At 42.6% G+C, this 25,625-nt stretch overlaps 1 protein-coding gene across 13 annotated transcripts in view; it reads left to right on the top strand.

The window, feature by feature from the left end:
* SAMD4A (sterile alpha motif domain containing 4A) overlaps nt 1-25,625 on the top strand; it is a 235,424-nt gene that overhangs the window by 147,804 nt on the left and 61,995 nt on the right. For all 13 annotated transcript variants that reach the window (XR_010942868.1, XM_067735212.1, XM_067735204.1 and 10 more), the window contains one exon: nt 4,355-4,873. Coding sequence is in view for 12 of the 13 variants with exons in the window: in XM_067735212.1 (XP_067591313.1) it covers nt 4,355-4,873 (519 nt within the window). In the remaining variant the exon portion in view is untranslated. The remainder of the gene's footprint in view (nt 1-4,354; nt 4,874-25,625) is intronic.

The following is a 25,625-nucleotide window of genomic DNA, read 5'->3' as shown; positions in this document are numbered from 1 at the left end:
TGTAGAGACTTCCTTGGTGACTTCTTTGAGTCTTTTGTCATTCTGGCACTTCACATTCAATCTTATTCTCTCATGCTTCAATTTGAACACTTCTGCTTCAAGTAGTTGACTGTCCATCTCCTTATGAAAACCCTACTTGAAAAAAGTCAAGTATCTCTTCATATTGTTCAGTTATAAGCCCATTATTTTTTACCTTTGACTTTCTACCTCTTTTCCAACTCTGATAATATTTTAAAATTTTATTTTATTGAAGTATAGTTGATTTATTAATGCAGTGTTGTGTTAACTTCCACTGTACAGCAAAGTGTTCAGTTATACATACACATACACACACACACACACACACACACACACACACACACACATGCACATATATATACACTTTTTCATATTCTTTTCAATTATGGCTTATCACAGGATATTGAATAAAGTTCCCTATGCTATACAGTAGGATCTTGTTGTTTATCCATTCTATATATAGTAGTTTGCATCTGCTAATCCCAAACTCCCAGTCCACGCCCCCCCCACCCTTGGCAACCACAAGTCTGTTCTCTATGTCTGTGAGTCTGTTTCTGTTTTGTAGATAAGTTCATTTGTGTCATATTTTAGATTCCACATATAAGTGATATCATATGGTATTTGTCTTTCTCTTTCTGACTTACTTCACTTAGTATCATAATCTCTAGGTCCATCCATGTTGCTGCAAATGGCATTATTTCATTCTTTTTTGTGGCTGAGTAGTATTCTATTGTATATATGTCCCACATCTTTATCCATTCATCTGTCAATGGACATTTAGGTTGTTTCCTTGTCTTGGCTGTTGTGAATAGTGCTGCTGTGCGTAGAGTTGCATGTATCTGTTTGAATTACAGTTTTGTCCAGATATATGCCCAGGAGTGGGATTGCTGGATCACATGGCAACTCTATTTTTAGTTTTCTGAGGAACCTCCATATGGTTTTCCATAGTGGCTGCACCAATTTACATTCCCACCAACAGTGTAGGAGGGTTCCCTTTTCTCTACACCCTCTCTAGCATTTGTTATTTGTAGACTTTTTTATGATGACGATTCTAACTGGTGTGAGGTGGTACCTCTTTGTAGTTTTTAAATTTTTTAAAAATTTATTTATTTTATCTATTTATTTTTGGCTGTGTTGGGTCTTTGTTGCTGTGCACAGGCTTTCTCTGGTTGCGGCTAGTGGGGGCTACTCTTCATTGAGGTATGCAGGCTTCTCATTGCAGTGGCTTCTCTTTTTGAGGAGCACGGGCTCTAGGTGCATGGGCTTCAGTAGTTGTGGCATGCAGGTTCAGTAGTTGTGGCTTGCAGGCTCTCGAGCGCAGGCTCAGTAGTTACGGTACACAGGCTTAGTTGCTCCACAGCATGTGGAATCTTCCCAGACCAGGGCTTGAACCTGTGTGCCTTGCATTGTCAGGCAGATTCTTAACCACTGCACCACCAGGGAAGTCCCCTCATTGTAGTTTTGATTCACATTTCTCTAATAATTAGCGATGTTGAACATCTTTTCATGTGCCTGTTAGCCATTTGTATGTCTTCTTTGGAGAAATGTCTATTTAGGTCTTCTGCCCATTTTTCGATTGGGTTGTTTGTTTTTTTCCGTAATTGAGTTGTATGTGCTGCTTATATATTTTGGAAATTAAGCCCTTGTCGGTCACATCACTTGCAAATATTTCTCCCAGCCTGTAGGTTGTCTTTTCGTTTTGTTTATGGTTTCCTTTGCTGTACAAAAGCTTGCAAGTTTGATTAGGTTCCATTTGTTTATTTTTGCTTTTATTTCTATTGCCTTGGGAGACTGACCTAAGAAAACATTGGTATGATTTATGTCAGAGAATGTTTTGCCTGTGTTCTCTTCTAGGAGTTTTATGGTATCATGTTTTATATTTAAGTCTTTAAGCCATTTTAAGTTTATTTTTGTGTATGGTGTGCTGGTGTGTTCTAACTTCATTGATTTATTTACATCTGGCTGGCTATCCAACTTCCCAACACCACTTGCTGAAGAGACTGTCTTTTCTCCATTTTATATTCTTACCTCCTTCCTTGAAGATTAATTGACCATAGGTGTGTGGGTTTATTTCTGGGGTCTCTGTTCTGTTCCACTGATCCACGTGTCTGTTTTTGTGCCAGTACCATGCTGTCTTGATTACTGTAGCTTTGTATCAACTCTGATAATTTTTAATGACCTTCCCTGGGTCATCTCTGGTCTCTGTTTTTTTTAATAGATCTTTATTGGAGTATCTGGGGAAAAAAAGGGAACCCTCCTACACTGTTGGTGGGAATGTAAATTGGTGCAGCCACTATGGAAAACCATATGGAGGTTCCTCAGAAAACCTCTATTATTTTAAAAACTTGGTATCTGAAACCACCCAGCATGGCTCTAACATGGGCCTGACTAATGCAGAGACAAATAGAAGGAATTATTTCCACTATCAAGTACTTGACTGGTCCTTTTGATATATTACCTCATTTAATCCTATAACACAAGGAGGGACAGGTGCTCTTGGTAGCACTCTTCACTGATGAGGGAGTTGAGGCTCAGAGAGGTTGCGTAACTTACCGAAGTTCCATTGCCAATTAGGTGCCAGAGCTGGGATTCATGCCCATGTGTGCCTGAGTCTGAAGCCCACATTCTTTCATTACCTACCATGTCTTTCTCGCCTGACACTTTTCATTGAATACACCCCTTCGTCTTGAGAGGCCTTATCCTACACAGCTGGTGCACTTGTAGCTTATGGTCAACACCGACTCTGGAGCTTGTTCTGGTATGTTTGTGCCTCACTAGAATTGTGAAGCCCTTCTGCTAAATTCCAGAAATGCCTTTTCAACCCTGCAGATACTTTGTGAAAGCCCTAGCCCTTCTACAGTCATCACTGGGCCAGAGTTGAGGTGTTCAGGTGTTCGGAATGACTTTTCTGGAGGGAGCTTCCTTTCCTATCATCCCAGGCCCCATGGATAACTATCAGTCTCCAAAACAAGCTACTTTTCAAAGGCCAGTTAAGGCAATTAATCTATGTTTACCTAACGGCAAAAGATTTGTGTTTTGAATAGTAGGGAATAGGAGGGGTTCCTTGGGAGGGTGTTAAAAACAAATCTTTTCATGGATGAACCTTGAAGACATTATGCTAAGTGCAATAAGCTTGTCACAAAAGGGCAAATACTAGAGGGCTTCCCTGGTGGTACAGTGGTTGGGAGTCCGCCTGCCAATGCAGGGGACACGGGTTCGTGCCCCGGTCCGGGAAGATCCCACATGCTGCGGAGCGGGCTGGGCCCGTGAGCCATGGCCGCTGGGCCTGAGCGTCCAGAGCCTGTGCTCCAGAACGGGAGAGGCCACAACAGTGAGAGGCCAAAAAAACCAAAACAAACAAACAAAGGGCAAATACTATATAATTCCACTTAAATACAGTAACTAGAGTAGTCAAATATATAGAGACAGAAAGTAGAATGATGGTCATCAGGGGATGGGAGAGGGAATGAGGAGTCAGTGTTTCATGGGTTCAGAGTTTCAGTTTGGGAAGATAAAGATCAGGAGGTGGATAGTGGTAATGGCTGCACCACAATGTGAATGTGCTTAATGCCACAGAACTGTACACTTCAACATGGTTAAAATGGCCAGTATTATGTATATTTTATCATAATAAAAATAACCAAACAGATCTTCTATATTTAAAGAAAAATAGCTTGCTTAGCATGTGTGATCAGAGGTGCCACTGGAGCTAAGTCTTGGGTCTCTTGTTCATTCTAGCTTTGAGATCACAGTCATTTTCTGGGTCAGTTTCTCATGAGGAAGGTGCAGGCGTACTTCACCGAGCTGAGAGGTGTCCTTTTTTCCCTGACAGATTTCTCCATCTAGGAAGTTTTACCAACTTCAAACCAATGCCCTTACCAGGACTTCAGCCACTTTCCACAAATGTCTGGGGAAGGGAAAGCAGCCGTACCTTCGCGGACTCCACTATATGAACCCTTGATTATACTCACTTTTCCGTGGAGATTTTCTTATTCCTTCTTCACCTATCTGAGGGTATGCCTAGACTTTCCTAAGAAATAAAATGGCTGTAAATTGTATTTGTTTGTACCGAAGTGGTCATAGCCTCTTTGGAGACCTGCATGAGAATTAGATTGAGCACCCAAACATCTCAGAGCGTTTGTTTCATGTTTCATTGAAGTCATTGTCCCCTGACAACCTGAGGTCAGTTATCCAACTCAATGCAGAGGCTGTTTTGAGAAAATTTATGCAGGGTACATAGATTGAGACTCTAATCCCCAGGAATTTTCTTTACAGTGTGGTGCTTGGTGCCACTGTGGGTGTAATTGCTTATTTGCCCTGCATATTTTCTTTTCAGGAATCATTAACCAATGGCAACAGGAATCCAAGGATAAAGTGATTTCCCTCCTGTTAACTCACCTGCCTTTGCTGAAGCCAGGAAACCTCGACGCAAAAGTAGAGTATATGAAACTGCTGCCCCAAATCCTGGCGCACTCCATTGAGCACAACCAGCACATCGAGGAGAGCAGGCAGCTGCTGTCCTATGCTTTGATCCATCCGGCCACTTCGTTGGAAGACCGCAGTGCTTTGGCCATGTGGCTGAACCACTTGGAGGACCGCACGTCGACCAGCTTTGCCGGCCAGAACCGAGGCCGCTCGGACTCTGTGGATTATGGGCAGACGCACTACTATCACCAAAGACAGAACTCCGACGACAAGCTTAATGGGTGGCAGAACTCTCGGGATTCTGGGATTTGCATCAACGCCTCCAACTGGCAGGACAAAAGCCTGGGGTGTGAGAATGGCCACGTGCCCCTCTACTCCTCTTCATCCGTCCCCACCACAATCAATACGATTGGAACCAGCACAAGTACAAGTAAGTCCCCGAGAAGCCCTTTAGCGCAGTCTGGTTTGGCGACTTGCTGTGTGTGGCATGTCCCACTGGGAATGTCTGCTCTGAGTACCCTGTAACCCTGGGAGAGAAGGGCTGATTGGAATTGGCTGTGGGAAAGGGCTCTTTGGACCCCATCTTTGTTGTTCTTTCAACTCTGGAAAGAGAAAAATGCTGGGCAGCTAAAAATGATTGATGGTCCAAATTCGGGTTACAAATAGACCAAAAAAAAAAGAAAAAATTAAATGAGACAGATTAAGTGGTGAAAGAAGGAAACTTCCTGTTTCCACAAACAGAACGCCTTTCACCCGCTATCTTTCACCTGGGGTTTTTGGATTTGCTGAGACACTGAGTTCCCGTGTGATTCTCTAAACGTGATTCTAACCCATGGTTAACCAGACAGCCTCATGGGCTTTGTGCATTTTCCTTTCTTTTCACTTCTTTTGTTTCTTTTCCTTTCTTTTTTTCTTTCTTTCTTTTTTTTTTTTTTTTTTAAATTTCACCCTGGAATGTTCCCTCCCTTGCATCTCCTGGTTTTAATCCCCAGTTGTCAGGGTCACTTTTCCTCCTGACCAGGGGGAGCAGGTTTGCTAACTGAGAATGCTGCTCTGTGCTGTGGCCTGGTGTGGATGCTGTGGCCTTCTCTTGCTCAGTCTAACCCCTTAGGAGAGGTGGGGCGGGAATGGCTTTGCGGGAGGGGAGAGCAGAGGACACCCTCCTCCTTTTTTGACCACTGAAGCAAAGTACTCTGCCCACAGCTGGGACCAGGGCCAGGAGTCCTCCTCTCTATGGCTCCCCACTTAGGCTGAGCAAAGTGACAAACATGCCACTGGTGCTTCTGTAAAGTGGCAATGTGGGAGAGTGGCCTGCCATTAAACAGAGTTCCCTGATGCTAGTTTGCATGTGTCCCTGAAGACAGCGTCAGTGCATAGATAACTTTCTTGGGGGGAAAGCTTTTGCGGTTAGACCTCATGTGCCTGTTAACATGCAGGAACCCCCAATTAAAAGATCTGAGAGGATTAAGGATTGTCAGTGACAGTTTCTTGGCCTCTACCTCCACTCGGATCTTTTGGCTAATGGGCCTTTTTAAATGGCTTTCTCAGATACGTAAGAGTGTTGAATTTTTACTACATTGATTGAAACAGTACTTTAGTGGAATAATCAATCAAAGAAGTACTTAAGATACCGCATTGATAATGCCACAACATGAGAGTTTAAAATTCTTTCGTCCATTTTTATATTTAGTTATTGATAATTTTCAAATTTGGGGAATTAGGTGATTATTGCATCATTAGTTTATTGTGTAAGAGGTTCTGGTGACAGTCGTTTTCACAGACTAGTAATCCAGGGAACAGTTTCACTAACCTCTGTGTGACAGGGAGTGATGGCTTGAACTATTCAAGCAGACACATGCAGGCTGGGATGACAGAGCTTCTTGGCCGGAGTTTCCTGGGTCGGTGACAGAATCCAGTAATTGTTACAAAACTCTTTGATAGCTGGGAGAGATGCGGGCTCTGAGCTTCCTACCCTCTCAAAACTTGGTCTTTTGTATTTTAAGGGGTTGAGTTTTATGTCATTTGTCTTGAAATTAGTCTTGGGTCATCACATTTCCATCTCTGCTGATTTTACACATTCCGGGGTCTTGATAAGATTAGTACAATTTGAGATGGTTATCAGATTGTAGTCAACAGGCACTTTTATATTTCACTGTGGCTACCTCGCCCAACAGAGGGGAAGAAATGCTTAGTTGATTGTCATGGCCTCCTAGGCCTTTGAGCCCAGTGTAGTACTTGAGCTGAAAAGGACTTGGAGGTTTAACAAGGTAACTATATTACGTATCTTGAGAAGAAAGGGGTTAGAGCCCCTTTTCAGAGAATCAGTAAAGAAGATAAGAGCTCAGATCTCTCCTCCAGAAAGCTTCATTCAAACACTTAGGTCATATCAGCACTTGTATTTCAAGAACATTCCTTGAACAAAACATTAATGTCATTGCTTTATCCCTCTGCATTGTCGATGGTGGTTAAATTGTGCTTATCAAAACTGCAATCCTTTGGGTCATTCATTCGCTTGTGCTTCTATCAAATATCTCCTCAGCACCTGGGAGGCAGCTTGACAAAGTGGGCAGGACAAGGACTTTGGTGTCACTGCTTCCTGCATCCAAATCTCAGACCTGAAATTAGCTAACTGCAACTTGGCTGAGTTACTTCACCTCTCTGAGCAAGGTCCCCACTTGTAAAATGGGAACATTCATCATACCTGCCTGCAAGGGTTGTGGTGAGGGTAAATGAGATTATGTACGTAAATGCCCAGCGCTGGCCAGGGCTGGCAGCCGTAAGCACTCAGTAAGTGTCTGCTAAATGAATGAGAGAGACTGGGCAAGACAGTGAGAAGCGAAGTGCTAGCACTAACCGCCAGACTCTGTGCCCTCATTTGCATTGTATCTTTCCTGAGCCCAGACCATGCAGCATGGTCTAGGGGGACTTGAGTCTGCTGTGACCATTTCACTGCAATAGAAAATGGTTTGGCCTTAAGTCTTCAGATGCCAAGATAGAAGAGTACCAGCTTGTTTGAGGAAAAGCAAAGAAGGTTGCTGGCTGAAAAAGAGTGAGTGAGGTAGACAGCAGTGGGAGAGGTTGCAGAGGTAAGAGGGAGGGAGACATCCTACAGGGTATTGTGGGCCATTGCAAGAACTTTGACTTTTGCTCTCAGCAATCCCATTGGAGGATTTTTGGCAAACGAGTGATGTGATCTGACTCATGTTTTAAAGGGATTGTTTTGGCTGCTGTGTTAAGTAAGAATAGATTGTACCAGGACAAGGACAGAAACATGAAGACTGGTTAAGAGACTATTGCAGTAATCCAGGCAAGACATTGATGACTTGCACCAGAATGGCTGCAGTAGAAGGGGGGAGAAGTGGTCAAGTCTAGATGTAATTTTGAAAGTACAGCCAAAAGGATTTCCTGACAGAATAAATGAGTTGTGAGGGGAAAAATTCAAGAATGACTTCAGGGTTTTTGCTTACACAACTTGGAAGGATGGTACTGCCATCAGTTGAAATGAAGAAGTCTCTATTATTGAGGAGGTTTGGGGGTAAGATTGGGAGTTCAGTTTCATATATGGTGAGTTTATACATCTGTTAGACAATCAGAGATGTCTAGTAAGCAATTGGATATATGAGCATGCAGTTTGGGAGAGAAGACTGACCTAAGATAGACTTCTGGGAGTTCAGCACATGGGTGATATTTAAAGCTATGAAACTATGAGATGAGATTACCATAGTAGAGATGCAGATAGAGAAGAGAACCAAGGGCTGAGCCTGAGTACATCAATATGAAGGCTGGGAAAAAGCAGAGGAAGCAGCAAACCAAGGAGAAACCATTGAAGTTGGAGAAAACTCAAGTGTGTATATGTGTGTGTGTGTCAAGGCAAATGAAGAAAAGGTTTCAAGAAGGAAAAAGTGATCAACTGAGTCAAATGCTACTGATAAGTCCAATAAGATGAGGAACAAGAAGTGACCATTGGATTTATCAAAGAGAGATCTTAGAGATCAGTTGGAAGTGCTTCACACATGATAGGCGTTTAAGGGATGAAGAAAGTTGAGTTAGTGATTCCAAAGAGATAAGAAACAAGATAGGGAGAGAAACTAGCTATAAGCTTGATTTTGGATGTATATTGACTTTGAGAAGGTGCTGGCACATTGAGATGGAGAAAATGATACATTAAAAAATAGATGATGGAACCACACAGATTTTTGGAAGGAAGGGATTAAGATGAGGCTAAGAGTAGAGGGCAAAACCTATGTTCTAATCTAACAAGAATCAACCAATTTTCATCCATTTAGACAGAGGAGAGAGTACCTTTTATTGATTACAGAAGTTAAATCAAATGAGATCTCACAGGATCTTTGAGCTGGGGCTTTTCTTCCATGAGATAAGAGGAGAATGGGTTGGGACAATTGAGCCTATGAAGCGTCATTTTGGAGAGCATCAAGGTGTTCCAGACGAGAGGGGAGAATCTATTTTCAGTACCTAGCTCTCCTTTTAAGGCTACTCAGGGGTCTGATGACTTAGAGCAAGAATGTGCAGATTCTTCATCATGAGCCTGTGAGACCAGAAAGGACCAAGGTATTGGCTGTCACAAATCATGGCCTTTGTATTGACCATCACAAGCAATTCCAAATACAACATGCCTAGAACCTGGCTTAGCACCTTTAGGTTTGCTTTCTGTCTCAAGTGTTCCATAGAAAAAGGAAACTGTCCAGGAAAAGAACCATCCAGGTTTTCTTAAGAGCCCACAGAATTTCAGTGTGGTGAGGTCAGTGCCACCTCCATTGCCCCAGACTGACTTTCTAACCATTTTCTACTCTTCACTGGCAGAACTTGACCTGGGAGAAAACTATGTGCTGCAGTTACAAATGAAAGGAACTTGTTTGTATTCAAATCATTGCCAATACATGATTTCTCTTAGCATTCTTTACATTTGGATTTGAAAACATGCCAACCTTTGCTAGCCTAGACGAGGCAAGAACTCAGGAACTTTGCGTTACGGAAATTATTCCAAAGTGCTCCGTTTGAACTGCCCAGTTCTACAGTCTCGTGGTGTAGCTTGGAACCTTAGTATTTCTTTTATTAATCTAAATTGATTTTTCTGATGATAAAAGCAATACATTAAAATTTGGGGGGTACCATAGATCATGAAAAGTAAATTAACAGTAATCACTGCATCGTGCTTACTACATGGGGTATTCTTCAAAACGCTTGACATAAATATTAGTTCATTTAATTCTTATAATCCCACAATGTGGCTGTTATTGTTATTCCCATTTGACAGGTAAGGAAACCGAGGCACAGAGAGGCCAAGCAACTTGACCAATGTCACAGACCATCCAAGTCTTGTACCCCAAGTATGCTTGCTTTGCACTGACTCATATACTGAGCATTGTGTGTCCCAGTTCTTGGTTGACATATTTGCCTCCCCTTCCTGATGATGAACTCTTTGGGGACAGGGGTTTTGTCTTCTTTATCCCTCTTTCCCAGCACCTTGAACACCCTCAAAAAGTCACAGAAATGTTGGAGATGGCAAATCCCTGGCACGTGTTCAGCTGCCACTCTCCTGTGGTAGAGCATCTCTTAGATAATGGCTGTCTCCTGCTAAGCCCAGATGTGGCCTCTGCGTCCTCCTCAATATGCCCCTCAAGGCAGCCACTATAATTCAATAAGAGATGGCATGTGAGCTGCTGAAGCCTGTCTGCCCGCCCTGCCAGAAACGTTTGCTGAACAGTAGGGACTTAATAAATTCCTGGGCTCACTAGGCAGATGTTCATGAAATTAATGAATTTCCAAAATAAATAAGAAAGTGTCCTTGGGAATTCACTAAATATTTGGCAATAATATTGATCATTTAGCATTCTGTCATCATCCTGACTTACGTTACCAACTTGGTCTCAATACTAACAGACTTTTAGTAACATACTGTGATCTTGATTGTGGAGGTAGTTATATGAATTTATATAGGTCATAAGATGTGCAAATATATACCAAAAAAAATAGTGTGTACAAAAACTGCTGAGATCTGAGTAAGGTCTATAGTCTTGTTAAGGGTGTCGTGTTAATGTCAGTTTCCTAGTTTTGGTAATACACTACAGTTGTGTAAGATGTCATCTTGGGCGATGCTGGGGGGATGGGTACATGAGACCTCTCTATGTAGTATTTTTGCAATTTCTTGTAGATCTGTAATTATTTCAAATTGAAAGTTAAAATGTAAAAACTACTGGGGCATCCTGTGCCTTGATATTTCTTGGACTTTGGTCCTTGTTTCTCAGCCTTCCTGCAGGGTGGAGGGTCCATCCCTTCGTGGAAAGGATGGCTGCTGGGCCCCAGAGAGCCAACACCTGAAACAAAACTACTTCAGCAGGGCAAGGTGAAAAGGAGGAATGTTGTGGGTCTCAGGAAATGGGGCTCCTTTGGGAACCCTGAATCTGCAACTGAAAAAAAAAACAAACCAATTCCATCAGCCCCTCAGGCAGCCAAGGCCCGCCCTTTCAAAGATACCCGTTTGGCGCAAGAAGTCCTTTTCTCTCTGCCCTTCACATTTTCTTACAAGGCTGCCAGCTACTTCGAGCTCATTCCAGCCATCCTGTAAAAAACCATTAGAACACAAATATTCAAGGGGAGGAGAGAGAACACTCAACTTTGGGCAGGCCTGATAAGAAGAGGTCTTGGCAAGTGGTCTCCTGGAAACTGAAAAGAGGGGCAAGGCTTGGAGACCTTGCTTCTGTCTTGTAGGCTGCAGGTCATCCCCATCCTAAGCCTTAGGAGCCACTGGTGTCCTTTGGAGTTCCTTTAAAATTTTCATGGAATTATTTTGTCTTTTACCAACAGACTTTCTTTCTTGGTTTCCAATTTCTTGGAAAATTTCTTCCTCCCCAAAACGTAGCCAACCTGGCATGTAACTGAAAAATTCCCTTAGATCCTTAACCCCTCATTTGCTCTTCAAAGAGGTAACTCTAGTTGCTTTGCTTCCTTTGAGAAGCATTTATAACAGCTGGCATGATATATTTTTAGCTTCAGCTTCCTTCCCCTTTGGGGGAACCTTTTTTTAAATATGGCCCTGGCCTTCCTGATATGACATTGTGAAGATGGCTCAGTGATATCTCAGAGGACCCAATATTGCCACTGCCTGATCCTTCTCCTGTTTCCAAGAGTCCAAAGGTTGTACAGGATGGTACTTTTCCTCACTGTGTCTAGTGTTTGTTTTCTGGGGCTTGGGGAAGAACAATCAGAAAAAACACTATAGTAAGCAAGAAGCCTGCTAGTTTATTATGCATCAGAAATCCCACTGCTTGGGAAAAGTCAAAGACCTCCATGGTACACATGCCTTGGGTCATGAGGCTGTACCATCCGGCCCCTATCCAAGAGGAGTTTTTTAGACTCTAATGACAGTGAGGGTTATTAAACACTAGATGAGCTCCAGAGGAAGGCAGTAGTGTTTCTAATTCCCCACTGTACTTCAAAAATAGGATGGATTCTGGCTGGAATAAATGGCTTAAATTGGACTAGCCTGGAAGAGGGGAGGAAGAAGATGAACAGCCTGGCTCCTTTAAGACTTTTTCTGAGCCCTGTAGTCTTAGAATTTCTATTATTTCACAAGATTTATAGTCTAACAGTGGCACTCCACGAACAATGGGACAAAAAAGTCTTCTAATCTTGCATTTACTTTTTCTTTTCTCACTTTTAAGACTTCTGGGGACAAACTCAGGTTACACTGAGGAAAGATGTATCATGAGTGTAGCTTATCTTTGATGTTGTTAACATTAAGCAAATTAAACCCTTGAATTTCATGGTGACAGGTGAGGATAAATTTTAGTAGAAGCAATTACTATTAATCTGAGGTATATTTCCTAATTCTTGAACACTGTAGGTATCATTCCTGCCATCACCTACCCCCACCCCAGTCCTCGACATTCTGTTAGGTAAAATACGGTCTTAGAAAATCTCAGGTGTAAGTCAAGTAAGAGAAGGGATATGCAGATGGGGAAGTGAGGTAGGCAGGGGGCTTCCAAAATCTGGAAAGTGCTATAAAGGATTTTTGTGGATTGGAGAAAGGCTAAAACTCCCAACGTACCCTGGGATAATCATTCTTTGCCAAAAGTCTGGACCATTCTCATAGACAAATTCCGTGGCTACAATTAGAGAGTAGAGCCAATGAGAGCACAGGGTTTGCTTTAGAGATTTGTTTCACAGCCAACCTTGCTGAGATGCATCCTTTTGGAAAAGCCCAGCAAAACCCATATGGATCTAAAAATTTATAACAGATTATTTTATACTTTAGCCTTCTCCTTTGCACAGTAAGACATTGCAATGCAAAGGGAATTATAAGGCTATAAGTGGCATTTTAGATATTCAAGTTTGGGGTATAAATGATGAGGCAGTCTTGATCAAAATCAAGAACTTGGCTTTGAAGTCAGATGTCTTGGTTTTAAATTCCAGCCCCACCAATAACCGGGTATGTGACCATGGACAAGTTACTTGACCTCTAAACCTCCTTTCCTCATCCATAAAATGGGAATACATTTCGGTAGGAGATCTCTTAATTGGCTTGATAGGGTGGATGGTTGATGTGTTAATTGCAATAGCTGTTTAAAGCAGGAAATCATTAAAAAGGCTTAAGACCTTAAACATATTATTTTAACTTGAAGTGTAAATACATTCATGTGCCATCTTTTGTATCGTGAGGTGGTCCTTTCTCTGAGGACAGGGCTCCTGACTGAGGCTGCTCTTTGTTTTTCCTGTATAAATCACACGCTTGATGCACTATTGTCTGTTTTCCTTAAAATGGAACCGGAATTTGAAGGCATTTGCAAACACAGAGCGCAGAATCTTTCTAGATTCTGGTTTTTCTCTTTTTATAATTTAGCTTATACTTTCCTCACTAACACTGAATTCAACAGATTTTTTTAAAGTAAAACAATGGGTATTTCTAAAGCTTGTAACAGAGTTTTTAAGCAGTTAACTTTATTTACAATTCATATGTTATTTCTGTTATACTTTTTAAAGTGATACATTTACAATAGTAAGTACAACTGGCATAAATAGATTTGGTGACAAATTCAACCTTCTCTTGGGACACCAATAAGTCAGCTGATGGGAGCAGAAGTGCACAAGTAAATTCTAGTTTGTAAAGAGTCCGTGAGCCACGGGCATCTGTGAATAGTTGGAAGGGAATGGAAAGTACCGGTTGGTCCAGTAAGTTGGTTAAGTGAAGATGAGTTAAGAGAGCTTCTTAGGGTTGTGAGGATTAAATGAAAAATGCATGTAAAGCACTTGCCAATAGGAGATACTCAACAGATAATAGCCCTCATTATTATTATTTATGCACTGGTTGTTAATGCTGATACAAGTTAGGGGTGGTTCATCCACCAGCCCAGGCTCTGTGGTAAACTAGGGTGGAATAGGCTTCCTAGGGCAGCTCTATGACACGGCTCTTCCAATAGGCTCAACTGAAATCAAGATACTTTGAGTCAGCTCTGTAGAGAACTGCCTTCCCCAAATACCTATATCCCCATAAGGACTGTTGCAGTGATGCATCTTACTAAATAGCTTAAAATGGACCAGAAGCAAAAGAAAGAATAAGAATAGGTAAAATTTTGTTGTTGCTTCTTTGGGATCCACTGCTAACAGGAATAACTTTTTAAATTGGCAATAAGTGTAAGGATATTGTTCACATTTATTAAAATGATCCTTAAGTAACAGAATAAGATTTAATAGAGATAAATGAGGCTATGCACATAGCTGCAGGCTAGGGAAGTGTGGCCAGTCCCGAGAGAGCAGAGTGTTTGGAAGGAAAGAGTAGTGGCCTAGGAAAGTCACTCTATCTCCAACTCAGTGTGGGATCCTGCACTCTCAGGAACTCTTCTTTATCAAGGCATGAGGTTGGATGACCCCTAAGGATCCTGTACGGTGCTTTCATTCTATGCTTCCAGACTTAGTGGGCAGGTGGCTCTAATTCCCACCTCAAGCTGCATTTCTAAACACAGAGAATGTGGCCTTCCCAAATACTTTCAGGAGCTGGAGAGAGAACTTGCTGAGAAAAGATGTGGATGTGAGGGCCTGGCTAGAATGATGCCTGGTCTGCATCCACTGGGTGCATTGGGAGGAAGCTCAGGACTGCAGCATGTTTGGAAAGTTGGAAGAATTCTGGAGTAGTCATTAGGCCTCAGGGAGATAGTTTGTGAGAAAGGGGATTATTCACCCACGTTCATCGTTATCCAAGAAATTGGTGCCTGCAATATTGTTATTAACTCTGACAGGCTTAGCAGGATAATTTCAATATCCTGACTGCATGTTATATATAAATATTGTTGTAAAAGTCAGAGCTCACTGCAAGTACAATAATGGCATCTTTGGCTAAAAATGACCATTTGTTACATTTTGGCAAGGTAGCTCCGAATTCACCTGGAATCTCAAAGCATTGTGGGCTCCCCTACAAAGTCTGAGAGGTTTTGATTCCCAAGAGTGTCTCTAATTTGGTTATAAGGCTGACAGTGTGACTGAGGTCAGCCAGTCCCTGAATCGGGATCTGAGCTGCAGACCCTAAATTCAAGGTAAGCCTTGTCATATAGCTCACGGCTGTTCAGGAATGAGTTTTGTCAATAGTCGGCGAGGGTGGATGTCTTGCAAGCAAAGATGTGTTGCTTGAATGCTTTCTTTTTAATCTGTGCGATTTGTGAGAAAGAATTTAAAGCTTTGTATGGTCACAGTTCTTTCCCTAATTTTCTGTTGGTGATGATCTCTCTCTAGCTGGAGACAGCTGCATAATTTTTATTTGCTTCTAGAGTTATTCTCTTGATCCTCTTCCCCAGCCACTCCATCTGTATGCGGTTCAGAGAGCAGGCTAATTATGGGGTACTGGAGAAGCAGTTGCTCAGAGAAAAGCTCTTTAAGTGCTCGACTCGGGTAGCTCAACGCCAGGGTCATGCTCGTGACCATCTCCTCATTCACGTCCACACGTCTGCCTGTGAGCTGCCTTCCATCCTTTTGCAGTTGCATGAACAAACTTTTCAGAAAGGTCAACATGAGAAACAAGTGCTTTTTCTTAAAGGACAGAGCAAGTAAAGGATTTCATGTTTACTTCTTAGGTCTTCACACTGGAAAAATAGCCACCAAGTGGCCGAGAACAAAGATATGTTCCTATACTTAACACAGGTTTTGTATTTTTGGCTGCCCCTGCACTGGCTTAGGAGCAAGATGCTTCATACACTCAGGGGTCAAACTCTCAAACTGGTGTGACTCCAAGCAAAAGGGCTGCTGAAATTCCTTGACCCAGGAGATTGCTTTGCCCGCAGGTCAGTTTTTTCAACTCCACTTCATCGTATCGGGTAATTGATTTACTTCTGGAGATGTTTACCCTATGAGACCTCTCTGCCACCTAAATGGCATGGGCTGAGAGATACAAAACACTTAAGAATCCTGACTTTGGGAAGAGGGTACAGAGAAATACCTTTCCCCTCTGCCCCTCCCTCTTTTAAATCAATCAGCTTAGATTCTGTTGGAATCATCTAGACTGGCAAAGACTTGGGGCCCTTGGTTGAGCTGTTAGAACTCTAGAAGAAGCCTGCTTGAAAGCCAGATTTGTCTTCGATGTAAAGAATCTATAGACTCCCACTAATTATTAGAGAAATGCAAATCAAAACTACAATGAGGGGCTTCCCTGGTGGCGCAGTGGTTGAGAGTCCGCCTGCCGATGCAGGGGACATGGGTTCGTGCCCCGGTCCGGGAAGATCCCACATGCCGTGGAGCGGCTGGGCCCGTGAGCCATGGCCGCTGAGCCTGCGCGTCCGGAGCCTGTGCTCCGCAACGGGAGAGGCCACAACAGTGAGGGGCCCGCGTACTGCAAAAAAAAAAAAAAAACTACAATGAGGTATCACCTCACACCAGTTAGAATGGGCATCGTCAGAAAATCTACAGAAAACAAACGCTGGAGAGGGTGTGGAGAAAAGGGAACCGGCTTGCACTGTTGGTGGGAATGTAAATTGATACAGCCACTATGGAGAATAGTATGGAGTTTCCTTAAAAAACTAAAAATAGAATTACCATATGACCCAGCAATCCCACTACTGGGCATATACCCTGAGAAAACCATAATTCAAAACCACACATGCACCCCAGTGTTCATTGCAGCACTGTTTACAATAGCCAGGTCATGGAAGCAACCTAAATGCCCATCGACAGACGAATGGATGAAGAAGATGAGGTACATATATACAATGGAATATTACTCAGCCATAAAAAGGAACGAAATTGGGTCGTTTGTAGAGACGTGGATGGACCTAGAGACTGTCATACAGAGTGAAGTAAGTCAGAAAGAGGAAAACAAATATTGTATATTAATGGAACCTAGAAAAATGGTACAGATGAACCAGTTTGCAAGGCAGAAATAGAGACACAGGTGTAGAGAACAAACATATGGGCACCAAGGAGGGGAAGTGGCAGGAAGAGTGGTGATGGTGGTGGGATGAACTGGGAGATGGGGATTGACATGTATACACTAATATGTATAAAATGGATAACTAATAAGAACCTGCTGTATAAAATAAATAAAATTAAAAATTAAAAAAAAAATCTATAGACTCCCAACACCACATCGTTCCAATGGGAACTTTGATGAAATTTCTACCTCAAACAAATCCGTGATGGTCATAAGGATCCCATTGGGAACCTGATCTCTAAGCCCATCACAAGTAGAGTTGGGTCTTCCTTTGGTGCTGGAGAAGTTTGCTTTTCCTCAAGGCCCACAGTTCAAATATGAGTCTGACTGTCCTGAATTGCCCCGGTTTGCATCACCACCCAAATCTATCCATGGAGGTGGCCTAGTTTTTACGATTGAAGGGAGAGTTTGGGCAAATAATCCCATATTTCTCAACGTTCCCTCCTCTGTTATACTTTGGCTAATTCAAGAACACATTCTGGTAGAATGGATCTGGCAGGGTTGCTAATTTACACTGATGGCAGAATCAGAGTCCAGAAGGGTCTCAGGCAATATCCACTTGTGGTTCAGAGCACATGCTTTGGAGTCAGACCAACCTGGGTCTGACTGATTCCACTGATTCCCAGTTCCACTGATGACTAGCTGTGTGACCTTGGAGAGATGCCTTAAGCTCTCTTGGCCTTTATTTTCTCATATTTAAGAAGGGGATAATAATCCCCACCCATGAGTGATTGTGAAATTCCTCTCTGAGCCTAAGTACAGTCCTTTTTTTTTGAAGACAAAGATTTTACACCAACCCTCCTGATCTGAAAACTTGTGCCCCTTCAGTTCTAGGACATTTTCTCAAATTTTAAAAATAATTCTCTCTGATTTTAATCAGATAATAGCTTTTCTCTTTTGATCATCTAATTTCCTTAACTTTCCCTTTCTTGTCTTCAATCTTTTTGCTCTACTTTTAGTCTTCCTGTTCTACTTTCTGGTTGATATCTTTATCTTCTACACCTACTATCTAATTTTTAATTTTTGCTATTATATTTTCAAATGGCAAGTGTTCTTTTTCTTCGAATGTTCCTTTTCGTATTGCATTCTGTTCTTGTTTCATGAGTGCAAACCTTTTCTAATATCTCTAAAGATGTTACAGTTGAGTGTTGGAGTCTTTTTCAGCTCCCAACATTGTCTGTGCTTCCTTGAGTTAATTTTTCTGTTTGTTTTGGACCCTGTATCTCAAGCAAATGTCCTTTCATTTAAAAGGAAGGCACTAGAACTTGTGTGTATGAATTTCACCATGAAGAGATCTGTTTGGGCCTGGCCAGGCTGTTTCCTGGGGGCTCACAGCTGTAATTCTTTTCTCATGAACTAGTCCATTTCCCCTAGAGGAATCCTTTTCTCCTTCTGGAAGATACAGGCCTGGCTGCCTGGGTCCTGGGGGCTGTCAGGAGAAAGATTCTAAGAAGATAGGATAGTTGCCTGATTTTGTGGGGTGGGAGAGAGTATCTGAGGTTGTCCCTGTACCTTAGACATACTTTCTACCAAACCTCGTGTCTTCAGCCCCTCCCAGCACCCCTGCCTTCAGAGGTACCTGATCTTGGAGTCCTAATCTTCTTGGGAATTCTGCAGCGTAAACTGTCATGCTTCCACTGCTGTGGGCATATGTGTCCCCTTTCTTTGGTCTACTGAGTCAGTTACCTTCATGTCCTTCTGTTTCCCAGCTTCCAAAATTTTGTTGATTTCAGTGGTCTACTGATACCCATTGTCATCTCCTGTCATTTCTCTGTGTCCTTTTCCTTGTGCATTTATGCCTTTGCTGTCTTTTTAATGAGTTTCCCGAAGGAACGGTAACATCTCTATATGTTGGAAGTCTATTTTAACTTGTTGATTTGTTTATTATCTATCTCTCCCACTTGATTATGAATTCCAAGAGGCCAGGGACCTGGCCTTGTTCACTATAGTATTCCTACTGTCCAAAACACTCCCTGGCGTATCATGGGTGTTGAATAAATACTTAATGAATGTATGCATGAATGAATGACATGTAATATAGATCTCTTTGTACAATGCTTACAGCCCAATAAATGATAACTATCTTAAGCATAATTATTCTGTCTTTGAAGATTAAGTATTGAAACCAAACTTTATGCTACTCACAGCCATTGATTTTAAATGGGGACAAATCTATCTCTTTAAGTTAAAATGTTTAATGAGAAGCATCTGAAATATCTTAACCTCCCCTAGAGCACCTTCTTCAAGCCCAAACTTTTCCTGATAGTGATCTTCCCACCATAACTCTCTTTACTACTAGGATGTCACCTGTTTCTGTTAAATTAAGGTCTGCATTTGAAAGGTAAGAGACTGCCTGAAGATCCCATTTCCAAGTAGAAGCACTCCTGGAACTAGTTCCCCTCGTTCATAATGTGACCTTCTGCCTGTCACCTACCTTCCTTCAGATTCCATTGTCTTATCTGGAAAGTAGGCTGGGGAGAACTGAAAGATTGATTAAATGATCCCTGAAGCTTTTGCAGGCTCTAAAATGACAGATTCTGTGGTTCTGATAATTACCAAGTGTCAATAAATAACCATCTCTAGGGCCCAGGTGTTACGATGGTGACATCCCTGTGAAATTGCCCAATCTTTTCAAATGGCAGATTGGTCAATTCATTAGATAATTAGGTATATAAATGATGGCTTCCAGGTATACATATAGACATCCCAGTTTTAAACATCTGCATAAATATATTGTCACAATAAAAACCACAGAATTAAATAAATACAACCCAAACTGATTAATAGGATTAACTGTATTAGAGAAACCAGCCTTCCACTGGTGGTGATTCTGGCCGAAGGAGGTGTTGCTTTTTCCAATCTGCAGACAATCCCTGACTTCACATCAGTGCTGGCAATCTCTCTGACCACTTTGGCAAAAACAAGAGCGTCCTGTGGCAGGTCTTGAGTGGCGGATGGCTGAACAGTGGTGGGCAGCCAGTATGAGAAAAACAGGTGCACAGAGTGCCCAGAACTGGAAAATGCCAACCCACTGTGAAGATGCGACAGCTCTGCTTTTGGAAAAACCCAATGGCATACTGTTGTTTTTGGAGACCCTAGACCCTGCTGTGTTTGGGTTACATTGTTTATGACGTTGTACATAGGCCTCAACGTTGGGGTCCTGCAGTGTGTCGCTCTGGTGTTAAACGAGGGATTATCTGTTTTAAATCGCAGATCTATTAATCTCCCCCTCTCTATCAATGACATTGATATAAAGACTAATGACCATTGATATAATTTCAGTGATAAAGACCAAAAACATAGGGGCTCTAGTATTAGCTTCAATATCAATTTTGTTGAGTGACCTTGGCAATTGCTGTTATCTCTTTCAGCCTCTGGTTCCTTAAGTGATAAAATGGCAAGGGGGTAGACTGGATGATTTCTAAATCATATTCTTAAAGAAGTCCTTTCCTCTTTTAAAGTTCTGGAATTCTGAGATAGTTGGGGAGTAAATAAATGAGGAAAACAAATTGTGGTGCTCCTGACACCTTCCAGTCTTCTGAAAATAATATTCTTGGAGGAAGGGCCTAATAAATGCAACACCGTCTTTAAAACCCCATCAGGACCAACTCCATTGGGTATCTAAACAACAACAACGACTTTTCAATAAAACATAGGGGGACTTCCCTGGCGGTCCAGTGGTTAAGACTTCGCCTTCCAATGCAGGGGGTGCAGGTTCGATCCCTGGTCGGGGAGCTAAGATCCCACATGCCTCATGGCCAAAAAAACAAAATATAAAAGAACAGAAGCAATATTGTAACAGATTCAATGAAGACTTTAAAAACCAATTCTCTTAAGGGCTTGACTCAGGAATGAGGAGCTCTATACCCACCCTATTGGGCACCTGGTGAGTCAGTGTTCATTTTATGGGGATGCTTCTTGAAGCACAGCTTTCTGTTTAGGGAAACTTCATGGTTATCTTACATCTTTAAAGGGGGAATAAAAACTAGGTTGTTTCTCTTAAGTCTGCTGCTCCTCTAGCATTTAATTTTTTTGTTGTTTGTTTGTTTTGGCCATGCTGTGCAGCATGCAGGATCTTAGTTCCCAGACCAGGGGTCGAACGTGTGCCCCCTGCAGTGGAAGCATGAAGTCCTAACCTCTGGACTGCCAGGGAATTCCCTCTAGCCTTTAATTTAAAATGAAAGGATCTTGGTTTGGCTTTTTGATGCAAATGCTCATCTGACTCTGCCCTCAGAACGCCCACACAAGACCAAAACCGTAAGCTCTGTGAGCTAGTCAGGGAAAGCCCAAGTGGAAAAGAGATGCTTCCCAGGCAGCTGAGCAGGTGATTTCTAATTCAGTTATAGGGAATCTTCATGCTACTGAGAGCCGCGGATTTTAAGTGACTGCATGGAATAGCCAAAGAAACAACATGCACATTTACCATAGAAGCAAGAGAGAAGAGAAGAGCTTTTCTGATTTTTATGCATTTCTCCTGACACTGTCATTCTCAAATGGAGAGCCAGGATTCAGAGAAGCGTCTTGGTCCTGGTGCATTACCACCTCCTCAAAAATTCTGATTAGTCCTTGAGATACTGTAGCAAATTAATTGAAATTGAAATCACCTAAAATTTTTACTTCCTTCAGCAATTCTTCACCTTCATGCAAAGTGTTACTTAAAATATTAACAATGCCTTACAGCTCGTAGCAGCTGTGTGCTTCTGAATGATAGAAGGTGATGGCTTAATAAGTGATAGAAGATACTGTTTGCATCTGTGCTGCCCTGTCTTTTATTATTCTCTTTTTTGGCACCTGTAGCCCTAGTCACTAGCATAGTGCCCTGTGCATAGAAATGTTAGCTAAGTGTTTGTTGGGTGAGTGAGTGAATAAGGCAGTTAGCTTAAAGGTAAAAAATGTATTTCAAAAGGATCTTGCATACATCATCTTAGAAGGCCTTCGTCATCCTTCCTAATACCCAGCATATGCCCAACACAGAGCAGATGCTTAGCGAGTATTGGATTGATGGATGGATGGATGGATGGATGGATGGATAATACGGACAGCATGTGATCCCACAGCAACCCTGGGAGGTATGTAGGAGAGGTATTATCACTGTTGTAACTATTTTCCAGATGAGTACTATGAGACCCTGAATGAGGAGGCAGTGGACCTGCCCGGGGTTTTGGATATTGAGTGTTCAGTGTCAAGGCCCAGAGTCAGGGCTGGAGTTCTTTCTTCCATGAGAAACAGTGTGGAGTTGGGCTGAAGAACACAAGTGAAGCTTGCAAGTCAGAGAAGCTTGGGTTTTGAAACCTGACCCTCGCCCCTTCCTAGCTGTGTGATCTTTGCCAAGCCCCTCACCCTCTGCACCTCAGCTTCCTCTCGGTGAAACGTGTGTTTGTACGTGGGGGAGGAGTAATGATAGAACCCACCGCATAAGGCATTAAATGAGGAGTGACTGGAACAATGTGAGGGCGCATTTGGCAGTGCCCGACACTCGGCCGGCCTTAGTGATGGTAGCTGGTGCTGCGGTTGTGCTCACCCTCGTGTGGCCTCCTCTTCAGGGAGAAGGTTCAGGAAAGGTGATCCTAAGGATGTGCTTTTGGGTTGTGTTTGGGGAAAGGACAGTACAGAATCCCCAGCCTAGGGCCGGGAAGAAAGAAAGAGACTAAAGAGACAGAGCATTCGTTCGTTCAGTCACCCTTCCATGAAAGCCTAAAATGTGCGGGAGAAAGGAGAGCATTGGGATGAGCCAGGAAGGGGAGGGATGAGATCAGTTAGTACCTTCCCTGGTGCAGAATGTAGTCTGCAGTGAGCAGCTGGCAGCTCCTTTACCCTGACACCCTCGCTGGATGTCCTATCAGTATTACAAGGCAGACTTTTTAAAAAATATGGGGAAATAAACAATGCGAGGAAAATGTCTTGTCCAAATGAGAATGGCACTGCATAAACATGCTAATAGTGTCATAGCAGATTGGCTTAGGGAGGGGCTGAGAGATCATCCTCTGGGCTGTAATGGCTTTTTCAGTGTTGTGCCCTCAGCTTGTAGAGCTTGACACACGGGCACCCAACAAATGTCTGATGAATGAATGAAGGAAGGAGTTCAACTAGTCCAACCTCCTTGTTTTGCATATGAGGAACCCAGTGTCACCTAGCTGTGTTATACGTTCTTAGCTTGAACTTCTAAGTATAATGGAAGTACTTAGAATCTTCAATAAGGACTTCTGGCAATTGGTGTTGCTTACCACTATCAGGACAAAGAGAAGATCTCGAGAGGGTTTCTTTTCTTTTCTTTTCTTTTTTTTGCGGTACGCGGGCCTCTCACTGTTGTGGCCTCTCCCGTTGCGGAGCGTAGTCTCAGTGGCCATGGCTCACGGGCCCAGCCGCTCCGCAGCATGTGGGATCTTCCCGGACCGGGGCATGAACCCGTGTCCCCTGCATCAGTAGGCAGACTCTCAACCACTGCGCCACCAGGGAAGCCCGAGGGGTTCTTTTCTTTAGTGGAAAAGAAGGTGATTCACATGCCCTGACCCTCCAAAATGGAAATGAAACGCGAACACTTAAAATGAGTGGGAGGAAAGGAAAGACCAGGTTGAGTCTGAATCAAAAGAACGTTATTCTGATTGGGGCAGAGAAAAGATTGTCTGTAGATAAGAATTCTGAAAGAACAAGGAAGACACTTCTTTTGGTATGACAGGCCATGGTAGAAAATTCATCTCTTGTAAATCTGTGAAACACTATCAAGCAATCAGAGATATTTTTCATACTGCACATAATACTGAAAATGCTCTGTGAATATCATTAGACTGGCTAGTACTTTGAGTTGATCTTTCAGTTAGCAGTGTTGGTTAATATTGGGTTATTCTTACTCTGACGACTAATAACTAATATTTCTGTAGGACTTCACAGTTTAAAAAACACTTTCATGTACAGTAAATGATCTAATTTTTCAGCAATCTTATGATGGAGCCTTTGATAGCTACTGCTGGAGAAAACTGAGGCACAGAATGGCCACATGTCTTCCAACCCAAATCCCAAATTCTTATTCAGCAGGCTGCATTTGCTGTAGATGATGCCTCCCCCAGTGTCAACAGAACAGGTGTCAAGCCAGTAAGTCAGAGCTGGGTGTGTAGCCAGTACATCTTAACCTTGAATGTGCACACAAATCTCCTGGGATCTTAAAATGCAGGTCCTAATTCTGGGTCTGGGGTGAGGCCTGAGAGTCCAGCCTTTCTAACAAGTTCCCAGATGTTGCTGTTGCTGCCGGTTCATGGATCTAGAACACATTTTTTGCTGCTTGTGAATCAGTTATGCTCTCACCTACCGAATGTCCAGACCAGGAGAGAATGTACTCAGAGCTTTCTGCAGCTGATTCATGTCCAGAGAGAGCCTGAGGCTGACCCCTGACCCTCTCTTCCTGCCTAGCAAGGATGAAGTGGCCACAGCAAGAGGCAGGCACTATTGCCCAGGAGTCAAAACATTGTATAGGGAGTCTTTAGAAATTTCTGCCCAGATATCATTCACGTTGGAATTCTGGTTCCAAAATATCTATTTTACCTGGAGGGCAGGACAAGAGTGATAAAATCCTGGACTGAAGAGCCTGAACAGAATTCTGCATGTGAAGCCAAAGCGATGATGTGTATGTTTTCTTTTGAAGTGACTTAAAGAGTAAAAAAGTGCCCATTCTTTGGGGGCATTTTATTAAGACCAGGCGGCCAGCCTGGGGAGGCTTGCAATGTCCAGGATGTGGGCAGAGTTTGAGGGGAACACTGAGGTAAGAAGACAGCCCAGGACGGTGGTTCTCAGCCTGGCTAGCCATTGAAACCACTCACATGCATCAGAAAGTATGAACGCTCTGACTGCACTACAGGGATTTTCAGTTACTTGGTCTGGGCTGGGATCTGGGCATTGGGCTTATTTTTAAGGCTCCAGAGGGGTTGAATGTGCAGCCAGGGTTGAGAACTGCTAGCCTAAGACAAAAATGCTCCAGGATGGAAGACGGAATGAAGAATTGGATCCATAACTATATTAGTCAGTTCTCATTATTTGCAGTGCGGATGTTCTGTGAAGTCCCTGTGAACACTGACTTAGCAAACACTGAACCCCCCTGCTGCTAGGGGAAATACTAGACTAGGTTCCTGCAAACCTCATGACATTTTCATTAACCTATCAATACATAACATTATTTTCTATATGTTTAAAGACATCTTAGTTAATACATATTGTTGATTCATTAATATCTGCATTCAAGGCCAACAGCACTCTTACTCATGCTGAACAAAACTTGTCCAACACATGTGTTTTCTCCCTAAAGCACATCACAGCCTCTTGCACTGAGCAACACTAGCCAGCACACCAGCCCCACACTTGGGGGCGATTTTAAACAGTAAATCACCAACAAAAAACACCGAAGTTAGAAAAACATGGCGCTAAACAACCTTGTAAAGGACACTGGTTTACAACATGAGAACTGACATGGGAAGGCTGAGCAACAAGGCCTGTTTGACTCCAGCCAGGAACACGTGCTCCAAGGACTCATTTTTTGCCAGTCTGCACAGGTCCGTGAATGGCGATGAGAATGCTGCGAATGTTGATTTTTGGTTACAAGAAATTTTTAGCAAGTAGGTGAATTCGCAAATACAGAATCTGTGAATACGGAGGATCAGTGATATATAAGACATAATAAAGGAACACACCCTGTATAGTTTGTATGCAGGTCAAGGTGGACATAGAAGCAGACAAGCAAAGAGACCTATGGATGTGAGCTGGTTGT

Source organism: Pseudorca crassidens, chromosome 1, assembly GCF_039906515.1.
Source record: "Pseudorca crassidens isolate mPseCra1 chromosome 1, mPseCra1.hap1, whole genome shotgun sequence".
Taxonomy (NCBI): domain Eukaryota; kingdom Metazoa; phylum Chordata; class Mammalia; order Artiodactyla; family Delphinidae; genus Pseudorca; species Pseudorca crassidens.
This window is presented reverse-complemented; position numbering and strand designations above follow the sequence as displayed.